We start from the raw sequence: 16256 nt of genomic DNA on the forward strand, positions 1-16256 counted from the left end.
AAATGTCAGAATCATAGAATAACCTGGGCTGGAAGGAGCCCACAAGGATCTATGAGTCCAGCTCCTGTTGTGCCATGTATGAGAGGAAGGATCAGGTACAAACCTGAGAGGAACACGGGCAAGCAGATGAGTCATTGCTTTAACTGGAGAGACCAAGAAACGAAAAGCAAGTACTGAAGCAGGGACAACTTCAATGAAAAGGAGGGCACAAAATTACTTTATCATGTAAGACACACTGCCAAAAGGACTCAACTCAGGCAAAGCACAGGCCTTTCAAGGGTGATTTCTGCAGTGGCATTTGGGATATGCCGAAGAGACTCAGTAGTCTGTCTAAATATGCAAAGAAAGGAAGACAGCAGCTGGTGAGGAAGAAAACAAAGGTCCTGGCTTCACATGGCAAAATAAATTTTAAAATCTGTTTCTGACAGCTGTGACTCAGAGGAGAAAGTGATACAAAATGCTATCACTTGCTGTTGAGCCTGAGGAATCAGTAGTCTAACAAAGAGAAGAAAAGTTCCTAATTTCTTATCCTTCACTGGCAGAAGGAAGTTTTTACTGGACAATAAGCACCAATCCAATGATGGAATTCAGTAGAATGAAATGGAAGGCATAATTGAAACAATGACAGTTTGGCATACTAATTAATAAATAACACTTTAATATGACGTGATTGGACAGCTTAAAGACAAGTAAACATGCATGAAGTCTGATCTATGGAAGTGTCACATTTTATTTGCCTTTGGTCAGACCCTGCAAAGAGCCAGGACCATCCATAAGTGCAATTCTTATTCTTGGTTTATGTTTGGGTACCAAGAAGGGAGGTACAGCACAGATGGAAGAAAGAGCTCCTGATGCACATTTTAATGGTAATTGTGTACCATTTTCACTATGTTCACCGAGATGTAATTTGTTTTTTTATTCTAGTTGGATTTAAACTTCTAATAAAACAGACTGCAACTAGGTAAATGTTACTTTGGTTACTTATAGAAAAACCTCAAAAGTGTTTACATTTTGCTTTGTTTGGAACAGATTCTAATATATGATGCAGTGCAATGTTGCTGGAGCACAGGTCTGTAAAGTACAGAAACAATATATCTAAAGCAGTTTATCCCATTGCCTTGAGCAGGATCAACCATACTTTGCCCAACTCAGTATGTTATTAATCTCCAATAAAGGGAATTCCATAATATCCCACATCTTCCTTCAACATCTAACCACTCAGTGTTCTCCCAGCATCTCCAATGTTGCATCATTTTTTTGTCTGCAGTAAAGTTGATTTCTCTCCATCGTTCCCCCAGTGGCCATAAAGAACAACTTATCATTCCTGTTCTCTTTCACACAGCTTTTTGAACTGAAAGAGTGGTAGCATGACCTTCCTAAAGTCTCTCCCTTCTACACTAACATGAAATGAGTTTCTTTGACTCTTTGTGTCTTTTTTCTTTTCCTAAGCATCTTATTATCCTTGTTCTTCCCTGGACAGCCTCTAATCTGTATACACTTTTCTTCGGGCACATGATATGAGGTTTCAGGAAGGAAGATTCAGTTTAGATCTTGAACCTTTCTAAATTTAAAGACCTGATGTGAAAAAAACAGATAGGTTATCAAGGGACCTGTAGATACCTCCATGCTGGACAAGTCCCAGAAGAGATGAGAGTCACATCCTTCATTTCACAAAGGTACCACAGGCACTGCAATCCCACCAACTGGCACAGGAACATACGTGACAGTTTTGCAAGGCTGCCCCATCCCCACCACTCTGCCCAGAAGTGCTGAAACCAGACACAATCTTCAGGCCCACACTTGCCAGCTCTGACAAGAAATGGAGCGATTCCTTGGCATCACGTAAGACTTGCCTATTTTTGCAACAATTTCACCTCGCTGACTCTAAGTTTAACTCACAATTACCACACAACCATGCTCCTTTCTTCCCTGCAGTCCTTCAGCAGCTGCTCTCAGGTATCCCATTTCTCCATGCCTCAACTTGCACCTCTCAACATCCCAGTCTGTACCAAAAATGCCATCACGTTATGTTTCCGACACTGGAACTGTAGACGCTTTTGAGTTCTGATCCAAATGTGTGTATTTACTCTCTACTTTGTTATACATGTAATCATTACTATTAGACCCTCAACAGGATTCTACTCCAGATGTCCTTTCAGTATAACAAGGAACCACTCTGGAAGAACACTGTTTTGAGTAATTACATGCCCACTTAATGAGAACTCTTACGGTATTTTAATGAAAAATTCACATTTTCTTCTGATGGCACTTAGGGCTTGAGATACTGAGCAGTGAAATGCAAACACCTGCAGGGAGGTGGCACCTCACACCAGCACTTGCACACAGCAAAAATCTCAAGAATCTTCAGGTGAAAGCCCAGATCAAGTCTTGTGTATTTTGAGGTCTGACAGAAGGATGAAGCTCAGGTTACACATCTGCCTAGCATGTGGGAGAGTGATGAGCACAGCAGTTGAGAAGGAAAGGCAATGGGGAGTGTTTGGGTAAGAGACAGAGGAATTAATCCCATTTTTAAGTTGAGTTTCAGGCTAAGCTTTCATGAAGAGACAGCGGACAAAAGTGACAAAAGAAAGCTGAGATCCAAAGTGCATTTTACAGGAATATTTAGGTTGTCAGGGAAAATGTCTAACACATTTGCTTGTTTCTCAGCAATCCTCAAAGTGATAATTAAATGAAAAATAACAGTTTCATAGGGGTACTCCTCCCTGTGTGGGAACAACTTTCACCAAATGCCAATTAGTGGTTTCCTGTTAAAATCGTATCAAGCTGGTTTTGATAAAGCTTTTTAATGAGAAATGGCTAAAGTATGAAAATTTCCCCCCACATATATTTCATATTAAATCCCAAAATCACATTATACAATCTCGCATCTAACAATTTTTTTTGTATATAAAACTCTCTCTTGTACTTCATCATTAATTTCAAAAGAAATGTATTTACTAAATATTGAAATCACCCAATAAACAAAGCCTTAAAAAAAAGGCTTACAAAAGTAAATTATGTTGATGAAAGCCAGTCTTAATCAGTCCTTTTCAGATGCTCTCAAAACTCATTTTTTGCTGATTATTTATTCATTCTTCACGCATATGGCAAATTCAATAATTTTTGAGCAAAAAGTTGTCTACTAAATGCATCAGTGTTTCTGATTATTCTATTTGACATTAAACAAAGACAAGCAGTAAAATGCCAACAACAAATGTGAAGAGGAGATCACCTACAACTTCAAGACACCTGTTGGAATGAAATACCAGCAGCTTGATCTGTGAGCATTGGTAATAATTTGATTAAAAAGAAAGTTAAGGAAACTTTGGAGAACAGATTTTGACTGCACCAGACTCAACACTCTTGGCTACGGTTGCTGGTTTCTGCCTCATGCCAAGCGACAACGTTCCTCCCAAGACGCCCATTCCCATCCAGCCTTCTGCAGGCACGCCTCATCCAAGTCTTCTCTCTTGCTTTTATTTGGGTTGATACACAATGTTCCATATCTGTTACATGATTTTTGTGCCCTCCATCCTGATCACAGCACAACAAAACCCTGATAGCCACTTACCATGTCTAAAACTTCACATTTACATTGGAGACACGGGTTCTCAACAAGTGTTTCAGAGCCCTTCAAAATCAAACTGTGCCACAGCACCTCTCCTTCCGTATCTTGAGTGCTCAGACTTCCACTCCATGCTAAAGAGTGTTTCATTTTTGTTCTTTCTATAACTAAGCTTTGTAAGTGCTGCCCTCCCTCTGTGGTCTTTCTGGGTATGTCATTACCACATTCTCATTTGATTTTCTCCCCCCATGCAACAAAAATTCTGAGATCCTTTGTCTCCTAATCTGTATGACTTCCACATCCCCAGATTTTATCAACTCAGATTTTTGTCAAATGAACTTACTCCTAATACATTAAATGCTGCTGGTGTGTCCCTCATCTTCTAGAAATTATCTACCCCACTTCCCAGAACAGCAACGCTACCTGTGAAATACAAGCTGGCTGTTTCTCTTCTGCAGTCATCTTGGCCATATTTTTCACCAGCTAGTTCATGATTAGTCATTAAAAACAAGACTATAGCCCTGGTAATCTCCTGCTCCAATAAATCACCCTGAACATTAGTGAAAACACTCTGTATGTAATATTAACCATTTTTCTGGGGTAATGGCAAATCTCTACCATTACCCATTTGTATGATCTGGGAAAGCTGCTGGCAGAGAACCACAAAAGCGTACAAATCGCCATTCCCAGAGAGCAGGAAGATGTGTACTGGGTGGCCCAGAAACACTACATCCAGAGCCTTCACCTTGCCTCCCTCTTTGTTAAATACCAGCTTCTCGTCGCTGTGTATTTCTAAGGCTTGAATGTGCTCAATGCTCCCTTCATAACCTGCTGGGAAATGTTCTTTCTACTGCCATTGGACTCCAAGGGCTGCTTTTTGATCCAGGTATGCTTGTCCTACCTCACACTTATTTTAGCAAAACATAGGTACTAGTAAAAGAAAGCCATGCACTTTGGAATTGATGGGCAGAAAAAGCAGGAAATATATTTAAAAATCAAATCAAAAACCACAATTCAGCATTGTGAACCCACCCTACTTTGGCCAAGGCTGTTGCAAGCATGGCAAGTTAAATCTTCAGGCCCTGTTATTCAGGTGGAATAATCTCTGAAGCAACAGCTCATTGAAAAGAGGAGAAGTTCCTCTTGCTCCTACAGCTTCTCTCAGTGATGGGGAAGTGAGTAATGGAAACACATCATCACAGACCACACGGGCAGGTTTCTACAGGGCTCTGGTGACAACCAGCAGCTCTGGTAAAAAGAGGAACAGGACACACAGGCAGGTTTTCACAGCAGAAACTATGCTTTTACTGTGAGGAAGAGTAAAAAGGATATGGACTTACAACACTGTGGAAGGAAGCTGTAATAATAATATCACTGTGGAAGTGATAATTTGGTGATTCAGGAAAAAACAAAACATCACCAAGGGCTGCACACAACAACTTTCAGAAATGCTGAAAATCTTCCTCTCAGAAAACTGTGATCACCCACCTTGTGTTTTGAACCAAAGCAAGGCACCATGTACAGAATATGAAGCTCTGGGGAAAGAGCAGCCTGTGAGCCTGCACAGGGAGCACTGCACAGCCAAAATCAGACAGCACCCCCAGAGCCTGAGTGCACAGCACCAACACGAGGACAGGACACAAGGCAGGCTGGGACACACACTCCCAGCAGCAGCCCAGCAGGGATGCAGCTCCTTTGAAAGGCTGGAAACCAAAGATGCTGTGGCTTGAATGATACGGTGGAGAAGATAAAATGGGAAGTCTGGAGTTCGCTAGCCCCACGCCAAAAGCCTGAAAGGCTGCTCCTGGAGGAAAGACAAATGTTGCTGGCAGCTGGACGCTTGCAGAAGGGAGAGCTGGAACCAGGAAAACATGAAAAAACAAAGCATGGACCTGATTAGGAGTTTGATCAGGGACTGCTGGATGTGAGGTGTGGGAAATTGGACCACTGCAGTGTGTCTTCTCCAGCTGCCTTCGCATACGAAATAAAATCATCAGCAAAATGCCAAGGACACACTTTCAATATTGCTTTTAATTGATGCCCGAGAGATTACTCTGACATTACCAGTCCCCTTCAAAATTCTGCATTTTTAACCATCATTCACAAATAATTTCTTAATAGCTGTCGCATGTGACTGTTTTCATAGTTAACAACAATATTCAAGAATCACAGAATCATTTAGTTGGAAAAGACCTTCAAAATCATTGAGTCCAACCATTAACTTGGACTGCCAAGCCCACCACTAAACCATGTCTCCAAGCACCAGATCTACATGGTGTCTGAAGGAAAACGTCTTTCCCTGGGCAGCCTCTTCTAATGCTTGACAGCCCATTCAATGGAGAAACTCTTTCTAACATCCAATCTAAACATTCCATTCATGAGGGTGATTCAAGATGGAAAGTTACAGGGTCACACCAACAGCAGGGCAAGAGCACTACACATGGAGTAAGATGGACACAAAAGCAGGAAAAGTTAATTGCTGATTAAATTGGCTCCTACAACATTTTCAACAAAAGGTTTATAAGCAACAGGGAAATTATCTACTACTTATTATTTTCTCTTATTTATTACTTAGTTAAATATTATTTATTTGTTACTTACTTCTTACTTAAATAGTATTGATTATTACTTAAAGGTCTTTTCCAACCTGTTGGTATTTGTAAAAGTCTGTTGAAAGAACTGATAAAACCCAGCTGAATGGTCAAGCTAAAAAATTATTGACTGGATTCCCTCAGAAGAAAATGCTACATAATAAATGCAAATAAAAATGCATTAAAGTTAATGGCATTTCAAAATACTCTGCAGTTAAAGTTCACATGAAAAATAAAATTTAACCATATGTATACTTCCAATAGCTTGTGTCTTGCACAAAGGGGTTTATTTTCCTTTAAAATTTATGAAATCATGCTTAGTAGAAAATTTTAAAAATAGAAAGCTGGGCAAAAAGATGAAGTACTGTATCTTATTACTGGTTATCTTAATTAACCTATTTTTCAGATTATTGAAGTATTTCAATGTATAAAAAATAAGGGTATCTGCCAGCGAAGCTTACAAATCACACCCAGCATCTTGTGCACGAAGTGTCTTACATATGTAAATGTATGCGGACCCAAGACTCGGATTTCACAGGCAGCCTCTGCAGACAGAGTGATGAACTGTGTAATTTGCAAGGTGAAATCTATTTTATGTCCCTTCCAGATCCAAGGGGTCATTGAGCAAGCTGCTCCTCACTTGCTGCGGGAGACCAATGCCAGGAAGTCTCGGCAGTGTTTCATAGGGGAGCTGAGGCAGAGAAGGATTCCAGCCCTGCATGGTACTGATCTTTCCACACATTTTTGTCCTCTCTGCATGTATCACAAGTCCCATGGCTGAAGAGGGACTTTCTCTGAACATACAGAACGGGGAGGGGTGCCCGGTCACTAGGTCACATCCGAGGTGTGAGGACCAACCTGCCCAGGAAAGGGGGGTGGCGGTCACCTCAAGTGACACCATATTAAACATTCCCATTCTCCAGGCTTCAGCACTCGGGAGTGACATCAGGAGGAGACAATGCAGGACACATCCCAGGGGCTGCTGCCTTACAGGATGCAGCTGCTGGTGGCATAAGACCTCGTGAAATAGGTCTTATGGTCGTCCCAAGGTGTGGGACTGGGGGTCTCACTGTGACACCCCCCAGTGCCACCACCGACAGACACAGCTGAGGAACAGCAGTACGAGCCAAACGAAAACGTCTCGTGCAAAAGCAAGGGCCTTGCCAAATCCAATCACAGTGTATGCTGGGAGGAACTTCCCAAACCCATGAAGTCATTCTGGTCCATAATTAACTGAAAATTAATTACAGAATCTTGAAAAGAGCATAAACCAAAAATGGGCTAGCATACCTTCATAGTGCAGTTGCTCACTCTGAATCTCTTCCAACAATTAAGCCTAGCATATGTCACTGGAGTTAAAAAAAAAGATAACAAAACAACAAACAAAATATGATTCCCAAAAAAGTTTTTGGAGTTCTACTTGCCAAAGGGGATATAGCTGTCTGCAGAGCTATATGTGCTAGAGTATGCGCACATACTTTCTAGAAACGCGAAGGATGACTTAATGTGATACCTGGCAACTGCAGCTTTGCAGAAATTACAGGTTGCAAGATGCTTCTTATAAAATCAAAACAAAAATTGAGACAATAACATAATTAGGTAAATTAGTTGATGACTTGATGAATTATTTTCTAAAGATCTTACAAAGGATGTAAGAGCTTAGAAAATGCTCCAATTTTTCAACAGACAAAATGAGGAGGTAAACAATAAAACTGCCAAATTATTTTGGCTGAGCATTCACAAAAAGGTGTATTTTGCATCACTGAATTACATGTATTTTTTACAAGGTGCCTAATCATGGCATGCTGCCACTAGTCAAAATAATATTTTTTTTTAATTTAGAAAAAAAAAAAAATTAGCATGCTGGAAAGTAGAAGATACGCCATCAAAACAAAACCAAAAGACTGCCAGAGTACAAAAGCACTCTATTTTACCATTTAAAAAAAATACTGAGAAAGAATGTCACCAAAAGAGAAAAAAAGAAAAACCCTAAGAAAAAGGATCAGTAGATTAATGGTAGATTGTGCAAAAACATGCTGCAGGAAACCTGGAATACTATTTCTCATTTCCAGTTTTCCTTTTTAGAGATTACTATGTTCAGTAAGAGCAGGAAGACAACCTCAAACTGCCAAATTACAAAATTTGCTTCATAACCCTCCTCTTTCTGTAAGTGGGAGGAGCTGGGTGGGGGCAGCCTGGGGTCCTTCACTCCCATCTGTACATGGGGAGGGTGGCAAAGGAGAGTCAAGTTCCTTTCCAGCCCACGGAAGACAGGACCCTGTTCCTTAATGCAACATTTCTTTTAGATCAACTGGAGGTTTGGTGGGTTTTTTTTCCTCTTCTTTAAGAGGGGATAAAACATCATAGTTTTATTTCCAAGTGGAAAGTAAATGCCCCTGGTTCCAGCAACTTGCAGACATTCCAACCCTAAGATATGCAGATGACCATTTTGCATATCATCTTACTCTTATCTCTCATGACCCAAGCACATCAGCACCTCTGATGGGATTTGTTTTTACATTTGCTTGTCTTTGGAGGGTGAGAGCCGAGCTTGGTCCTACTCCACCAAGAGCACAGCACAGTGCAGTGTGTCACAGCTACAGAGAGTACTCTGCTGCAAAGAGAACTTTAAACTAAACTGCATTTATAAACTCATTTTTCTCTAGCTCCTTACTGATCATACTACCTAATAAAATACTTGCCCATTTTGCCCATAAATTCAAGCCAGAAATAGTTAAAAGCCCATTTTTACTGGAGTAATGTATATGCTTGGCAAAACCACTGACCACATGAAACTACAATCGACAATGTATCTTCATAATACGACCTTACTCATTCTCTTCAAGCTAATTATGAAAAAAAAAGTTATTTAGTACGAAACCTTCATATTTTATATGAAAATCACATTTTTCAAATATGAAGTACTATCTCTTTTTGCCATTTCCACCTCCATTTTTTGTGATGATCTCCACAATATCAGAAACGCCCTGCAACAGCACACATAAGATCCAAAAATTGCAATGCTGTGTCGCTCCTCTGTAGATGCCCAATGCAGAGCTCACCACTGGAGATGGATGGCCTAAGCAGAGAAAAATCCTTAAGCTCCCAGCACTTCCTGCCAGAGCTGGGCTGGCTCAAAGGCTGGGAGGTCCATCAGCATGATTTGGGAGCCCCTGAGGATCTCTAAACAGTAATGTTGCCTCTGGGCTGCAGGTGCTTTACCTCTCTCTGGCAGCCCTCCCCCCTCCCTCCAGCCTGCCCTTTCCCCCTTTGACCAAGTAGAAGGCACTGCAGTGCATGAAATCCAGAACTGTTCCCCTGCCATCTCGTTCATGGCAGTGATGGAAAGACCTCCTTTATCACATTTTGGTTCCTTTATGCGGCATAAAGGGATCAAATCAGGAGTGAGAGTTTCACCTGAAATTTCTTTCTGTGATGAAAATCACTGAAGCAGCTAAACTGCAAATCTCAACTGCATGCCAGCTGTACAGTGCAGAGGCAGACTTGGCCTTCCAGGTCACAGAATTACAGACATTAAAGTTGGGAAAAGATCTCTAAGAACATTGAGTCCAACTGCTGACCCCAGCACTGCCACGACCACCACTAAGCCTTGTCCCCAAGTGCCACATCTGCACGTATTTTGAACACTTCCAGGGATGGTAGTTCCACCCTGTCCTGCCCACTTCAGCATCTGACCAACCTTTCAATTAAGATATTTCTTCTAAAATCTAATCTAAACCTCACGTGACACAGCCTAAGGTAATTTTCTTTCCGTCTGTAGCTTGTTTCATGGGAGGAGAGAATAACTGATGAGCATCTTGCTACGCCCTTCTTTCAGGGAGCTGTAGAGAGTGATTAGGCCTCCCCTGAGCCTCTTTTCTAAGGAGCTAAACAACCACAGCTCCCTCAGCCACTCCTCATCAGACCTGTGCTCCAGATCCTTCACCACCCTTCTCTGGACTCGCTCCAGCACCTCAATGTCTTTCTTGTAGTGAGGGGCCCAAAGCTGCAATAGACACAGGTCACGAATTATGATTTCCAGCAGTCTACTGACCTCCAGCAAAAGAGAAGATTTTTCAATGCATTCCTCATTTACAACATTCTACTCAGTATTTAAAAAAAAAGGCAAAAAATAGAAGAAACCCCCTCTAGCTAAGTTTCCACCTGGCCTTGCTTTTCTGCAGAGGACATCATGTGAACACATCCTTTGAAACCAATCTGGAGATCACAGGGAGGTACTCATGACACTACAGATGAAGTGACCCCTGCTGCTGTTTCCTAAGGTTCTCAAGCCCTGGGTTTTGCTGGAGCTCCACTGGTACCACATAGGGAACATCCAGGGGGGGATGCCCTAGGATGCAGCAGCATTCTCAGCACTCCAGAAAGCTGACCTTCCTGCTGCACAATGATTTTCAGCACTAGTTTTCTGGGATGAAGGAGCAGCTACTATGGAGCTCCTGCTTCATCAAACAAAGGCCTTCTGTTTCCCTTGCTAGGTTGAACAGCACAGATCAAAACCAAGGGAATGCTGTCACCTCCCCAGCATGCCACAGTTTGGCCCTGTTTTCCCCTGGGAAAAGGAAATAAGGGGCCTGCAGTGCAACACAGTATCTCAAAATTAGGAAAGGGGTTGAAAGAGCGCCTAACCAGGCTACTCTCTCTGAAAAAGTAAGGTGTGGCTTGTTTGAGTATTTCTGCCAGGAGACAAGACAGAAAGAAGTCTGGAAGGTAGGAAAAGGCAGCAGGCAGCAACCAGGATTTTGCACAAAACCTGTGAAAGACAAAGCAGCTCAATCTGTAGAATTAAACTCAGCTGCCAGGAGAATAGGTCCAGGAGGACAAAAAGTGAATTTTGAGATAGGGAGGAATTAACATGACCATGTTGCAATTTTCTGTACAGTGAAAACACTCAAAGGGAATTGCAGGGGAATCAGGGAATCAGGGAAAGGACCTGCAGCAGTATCCAAACCCCTGTTCACAGACATCATAAACACAGGAGTGGTGGGAAAAAGGCATTTGTAATAACATTTGCTCAGATGATGGTTTGAGACAGGAAATCCACTGAAGCACAGCCAGAAACACATAGCCATTACCAAAGAAGAATTACAACAGAAATAAAAAAACCTATTATAAATTTTGTTATCATACTGTTTTCAGTGTGCTTTTGATAATTAGTAAGAAAACATTTTTCCTTGTTGCTGTTGGTATATGAACAATGCATCACATCTTTACAGTCACAGAAAAAAAATCAATAAAAATGCTGAATAAACACCAAAGAAGTTGAGAAGTTTAACTATGTGCGAATTTGCTTTCATGATGGTATAACACATTTTTCAGTATTCAAGAGAATGCCCTTCAAAAAAACCTAAAAACCCAACCCCATGCAATAGTTGAAACCTTAACATTTTTAGCTTATGGTATTCTATTAAAATTACTGTCATCATAGAACACCCACTTTTCTTTTTTCTGGGCCATAAAATACGCACCTCCAAACCCCAATTTAGAATGACAATAGAGTTTATTAGCTATTAAGCACTTCTTCAGGATAATCCCACCTCAATACCTCTGAGATTATGCAGCTGCCAAAACTGTAAAAAGGCTGCACATTTCCAATGTTTTCCCCTAACCAAATTAAGAGACCAAACTACTAATATTCTGCTTACCTCCTAAATTCATTCCAGCTTGCAGACATTTCTGTAGTCGACAGGCTGGGCAGTTCTTCCTCCGAATCTTATCAATTATACAGTCGTTCCTTCCCGCACACAGGTAATTGTGCTGGCCTGAATGAACCAAAAGTAAAATGCATTATTAGAGCCTGTATTTACATAATTCCAATTTGTTCTTCTCTACTGTTTTGCACTCATTTTGTGATTCTTATTAATGAAGACATTTCATATTCCATTCTTTACCCTTTCCAAATGGCTTTGGTGAGTTGTAACAGGCCTTTATTATGAGCATCTCTTCTTTTTAATTTGGGAAGGAGTTTTGGTATCACTCTCAAGAGAGATCTCACCTTTTTTTTTTTGCTAAACAGGACTGGAATATTTCTTCTAGTATAAAACAAACAATTGGTTTGAGTTTTTTCAGATCATCTTGGGTGTGCTGTACCACAGAGCAGTCTGACATCTCTAAGTTTGGGTGCATTCTCATGCTCAAGAACTTCACAATATATAGCAGAAATAGACAACAGAGGTTAACTTTCCCCATATACTCCACTCTCTTCAATCAGTTCAACCAGGCTTAAATCACAAGTGTAGTATTTCATTTCTGTAAAACCCCACAGAAGCATTCCTGAAAAGACAGGAATTATTTCATGCAGAAGGGAACTACATGGCAACCAAGGAAACTGGCTGGCATTTGAGAACCTGGAGACTCAAAAGGCATTTTGCTCCATGGGAGGAACACAGCTGGAGCAAACCAATGCAGTGTCTCAGGCAAGGGCACTACCACATGGCCTTTTCAAAGCCTGGTGCTTGAATTTGACATGAAAGAATAAAGGAAGCCACGAGGGGTTGGTGTAGCATGACAGCAGAGAGAGAGGAGATTGTTTTAGCTGCCATGATCCAGAGGTGGCACACAGGGATCTGGAGTGACCAGAACAAATGTGCAGAAACCCAAAGAGATGTGCAAATGAAGATGAAGCCAATGTCCAAAGCAAGCAGCAGCTGTGGGAGAGGAAGGGAAGCCCTGGAAGAAGCCAGGAGCAGAGCTGCACTGGAATGGGCACAGGGAATGAAGATGCAGCTCCCTAAAGGGACTGAGCTGCTGCAGGACAAGGCATAAAATGTCTGCCAAGCTATTTTCCACAATACTCATAATGCTTCTTAGGGAAAGATAAAGAGCATGTTCATGGGGGACAGGAGGCCTGGATTCTGCTTTGGGCTCTTTCAGGAATTTCCCTTAAAACTTCAGCTAAGTCATTTTCTATCTCTGCACCTGTCTTCCTTTCAGCCTCACAATGTTATCTAGACAGTGAACTGAAACTTGGGAAGTTTCTCAAATCTCTTCTGAGCATCTCAGACAAAGAAAACTGATCTCATTTGAGTGAGTGAAGTCTTACTGTAGTATCACAAAGGTATGAGCATCTAGATAATACTTTAGATGCTTAAAGAACAAGCAGATGACCAAATAAGGGTTTTATTAGGAGACTTTACCTAGCGCTGTGACACAGATAAAAAAGAACAAAACTTCAGCAAAATAATTCAAGAATTAGCTACACAAGACATAAAATCAAGTTGTACAATATAGTGACAGCACCAGGATCTATCAGCTAGTCTTTAAGTAGGCTTGCTAAACAAGAAAGAGATAATGTTCTCAGCTAATCACAAAATGAAAACCTGGGTATCACACAATGTTTATTTTGTGATGTGATCTATACAAAAACAGATGCGAAAGAGAAGAGTCGACTTAATTCCTCATTTTTTTTTGCTCTGAACTTGACTTGAGCACATCCCCTAAAGAACCATCATGTGGACAGCATGAAAGTGACATAAAAGAAGAAAACAAAGGCATTTAAAATCATGATATACAGCATAAAGATGGTTTATATGTCCTTAAAAAATACCAGCATATAATCCTTTTTACTGTGGGGAGAAGGGAAAAATGGTTATTTTCTGCCAGGAATGCAGGTGCACTTGCTCAGTACTTGTACAATGTCCTTTGTACATCAGACTGCTGCAATACCATTTTTAGGCTTCCACAGGCGGGTGCAGGCTATTAATAAGACAAGTCAGCTCCAACACTGCAAAATGAACCCCTTTGCAGAACTACCCTGAAGGCAGTTTGTGCTAAAAAAATGTATACCTGTTAAGTCAACATTTTTCACTATTGCTTTAAAAATCTAATGGGTTTAATAAAAAAGTCCTCATTTATGCACTCCAGGATAATTATCTGGGTTCATTTTTAAATCTTGTGGTAATGTTTGATTCCAACACTGTCACAGTGGACTTCCTAAGAAATATTCCCAAAACAGCAGAATATTCCATAAATCACCCTTCAAATGCTTTAAGTAGCCTGCAATTATTGCTTTGTGACCTATCTACTCTAGATCAAATACTTTCAGAAAACATAACTTAGTAACAGTTCATCAAGTTTTGAATCATACATCTCTGAGTTCTAATGTATGGTACAAAATCTATCTAGTAAGCAAGGCAAACAGCAAATTCTTCTCAATTTTTTTAATTTCTAGAAATTCCTAAAAAAAAACCAGCCATCATAAAGTTTACATTAATGGAAGTAACTTGAAAATCCTTTAAAAAGACAGAATAGATCAACATTCCAACAAACCTTCTATGTAGAGTACAGCTATAAAATAATGAACAGTTTTTCAGTTAACATCTATAATAAAAAAAAAAAAAAAATTGGCTTCAGCCTTCCATGCAATCAAATATGGTACATTTCAAATAAAACCAGTTCTGTTAAGTAAGTCAGCAAAGCAAAGACACCCATAACAAATCAGTATGTCCCATTTGTGCCTCACTAAGGCCCCTCCACTTCAGAATCAAAACAAAACCCAACATGTCTGAAATTGATGCTGTGTTCTCAGGACCTCCATGGCTCTTCAGGACCTCAATGAGGTGATGGAAGCCATCCTGAAGAGAGGCTGATGTTTTTGTGGTGCGGGATCTCCGACTCCTGCAGGAGATGTATTGATCTGCCTTGTGCAGTTTGTGTTTAGCTTAATCCAGTTGTTCTTTTTATCCCATTCAATCACCCACAAGTGGGCTGGAAAGTGACAGAGCAGATATTGAATTCTCATCTCCCGTGTGCTAAATGCATTAAGATGAAAGTAATTTTTACTTATGCCATCATTAAGAGCACTTACACCAGCTAATTCCTGTTCTATCTGAAATACAAAGACACTAAGATGCAAGGAAAACTTTCCTGTTCAAAATAAGTAATGAGTAGGTAACACACAGTTACACAGTTAAGGAGAAAGTGAGATCTTTTCTCTTAGCAGTAGAGCTAGGGCAATATTGAAGTTTGCATTTTCAAGGTTATTGTGCCACCACATTCCACAGAATGACACAACCAAATGTACACACAAAAATGTTTCCAACTCTCTCACCTCCAAAGATTCTATAACTCCCTGCTTTCATAGGCTTGCAAAAGAAAACAAAAAGGAAGTATTCATGAAATTCAGTCTTCCTTCTTACTGAGTTTTCCTGAATAAGCAAAATTCAGCAGTAAAGGAGGGGAGGAGGAAAAGCTGTTCTTATCTGGCCTACGAATTACTGCCAAAATGAAGCTAGAGCAGAAGTTGTGCCTTTCCCCATTTTAAAACTCCACTCCAGTGACTGAGTCACCAGTCCTCAAAATTGACTTGCTAAGATGAACTTATGTATGTGTGCAGAGCACTGCTGCACTCCAAGGACTGCCATGCTTCCCCCTGCAGGTGTGGCTGCAAAAGGAAATAGATGTAGATATTTCTTGTCAGTATTATTTCTGTTCCTATCTAGGGAAAAATTAGAAAATCACAGAAATTTCTGAAACATTCCACATGTTTTATCTTCCTCCTAAAAAATTCTTTTTTTCCCCCCCATTTTTTGATCAAGAACTGCAAGTCATTAATGAGTATTCTACATTTCTGCTCTCTTGCTAAAATAGCAACTACTATGATCAAATGTTAAATTTTGTAAAGAGAAAAGTGTAGCACTGGAAGAGGATCCAAAGACTGTTTAATTCAAGCCTACTCATGGAAGCACAGTAAGACTAGCTTAACACTTCGGGCAGGTTTTTAGCTTTCTTTCTATTTGCATTAAAATCTTCTGAGGAAAGGTATTCTGCAACTTCCATTCAACCTACATGCCCTGTGTGATTAGGCTAGTGATTAGCCACCCTTGAAGTCACGGTTTTTCTCTTTGCATTTCACCCAAATGGGTTTATTTTGTCACAGGAAGAGATATTCATACTCCTCCCATAGACATTCAGAGTAATAGATCACCACCTTCTTACAACAATCTCCTGTCTATCTAAGATTTATCTTCCCCATCTCTTTGCTGGGCTAAACAAATCCAGTTCCTTCAATCTTTCCTCATAGGACATGTTTCCTACAAGAAATTCTATTCTATTCTCCTCCAGCCTCTTTCCTAAAACGGAGC

General features: G+C 40.5%; 1 protein-coding gene across 8 annotated transcripts in view; it reads right to left on the reverse strand.

Annotated features, from left to right (window-relative positions):
• NR3C2 (nuclear receptor subfamily 3 group C member 2) overlaps positions 1–16256 on the reverse strand; it is a 190647-nt gene that overhangs the window by 38270 nt on the left and 136121 nt on the right. For all 8 annotated transcript variants that reach the window (XM_086889405.1, XM_086889407.1, XM_086889404.1 and 5 more), the window contains one exon: positions 11820–11936. In XM_086889405.1, coding sequence (XP_086745531.1) covers positions 11820–11936 — 117 coding nt within the window. The remainder of the gene's footprint in view (positions 1–11819; positions 11937–16256) is intronic.

Source organism: Cyanistes caeruleus, chromosome 5 (assembly GCF_971803275.1).
Source record: "Cyanistes caeruleus chromosome 5, bCyaCae1.hap1.1, whole genome shotgun sequence".
NCBI classification, from domain to species: domain Eukaryota; kingdom Metazoa; phylum Chordata; class Aves; order Passeriformes; family Paridae; genus Cyanistes; species Cyanistes caeruleus.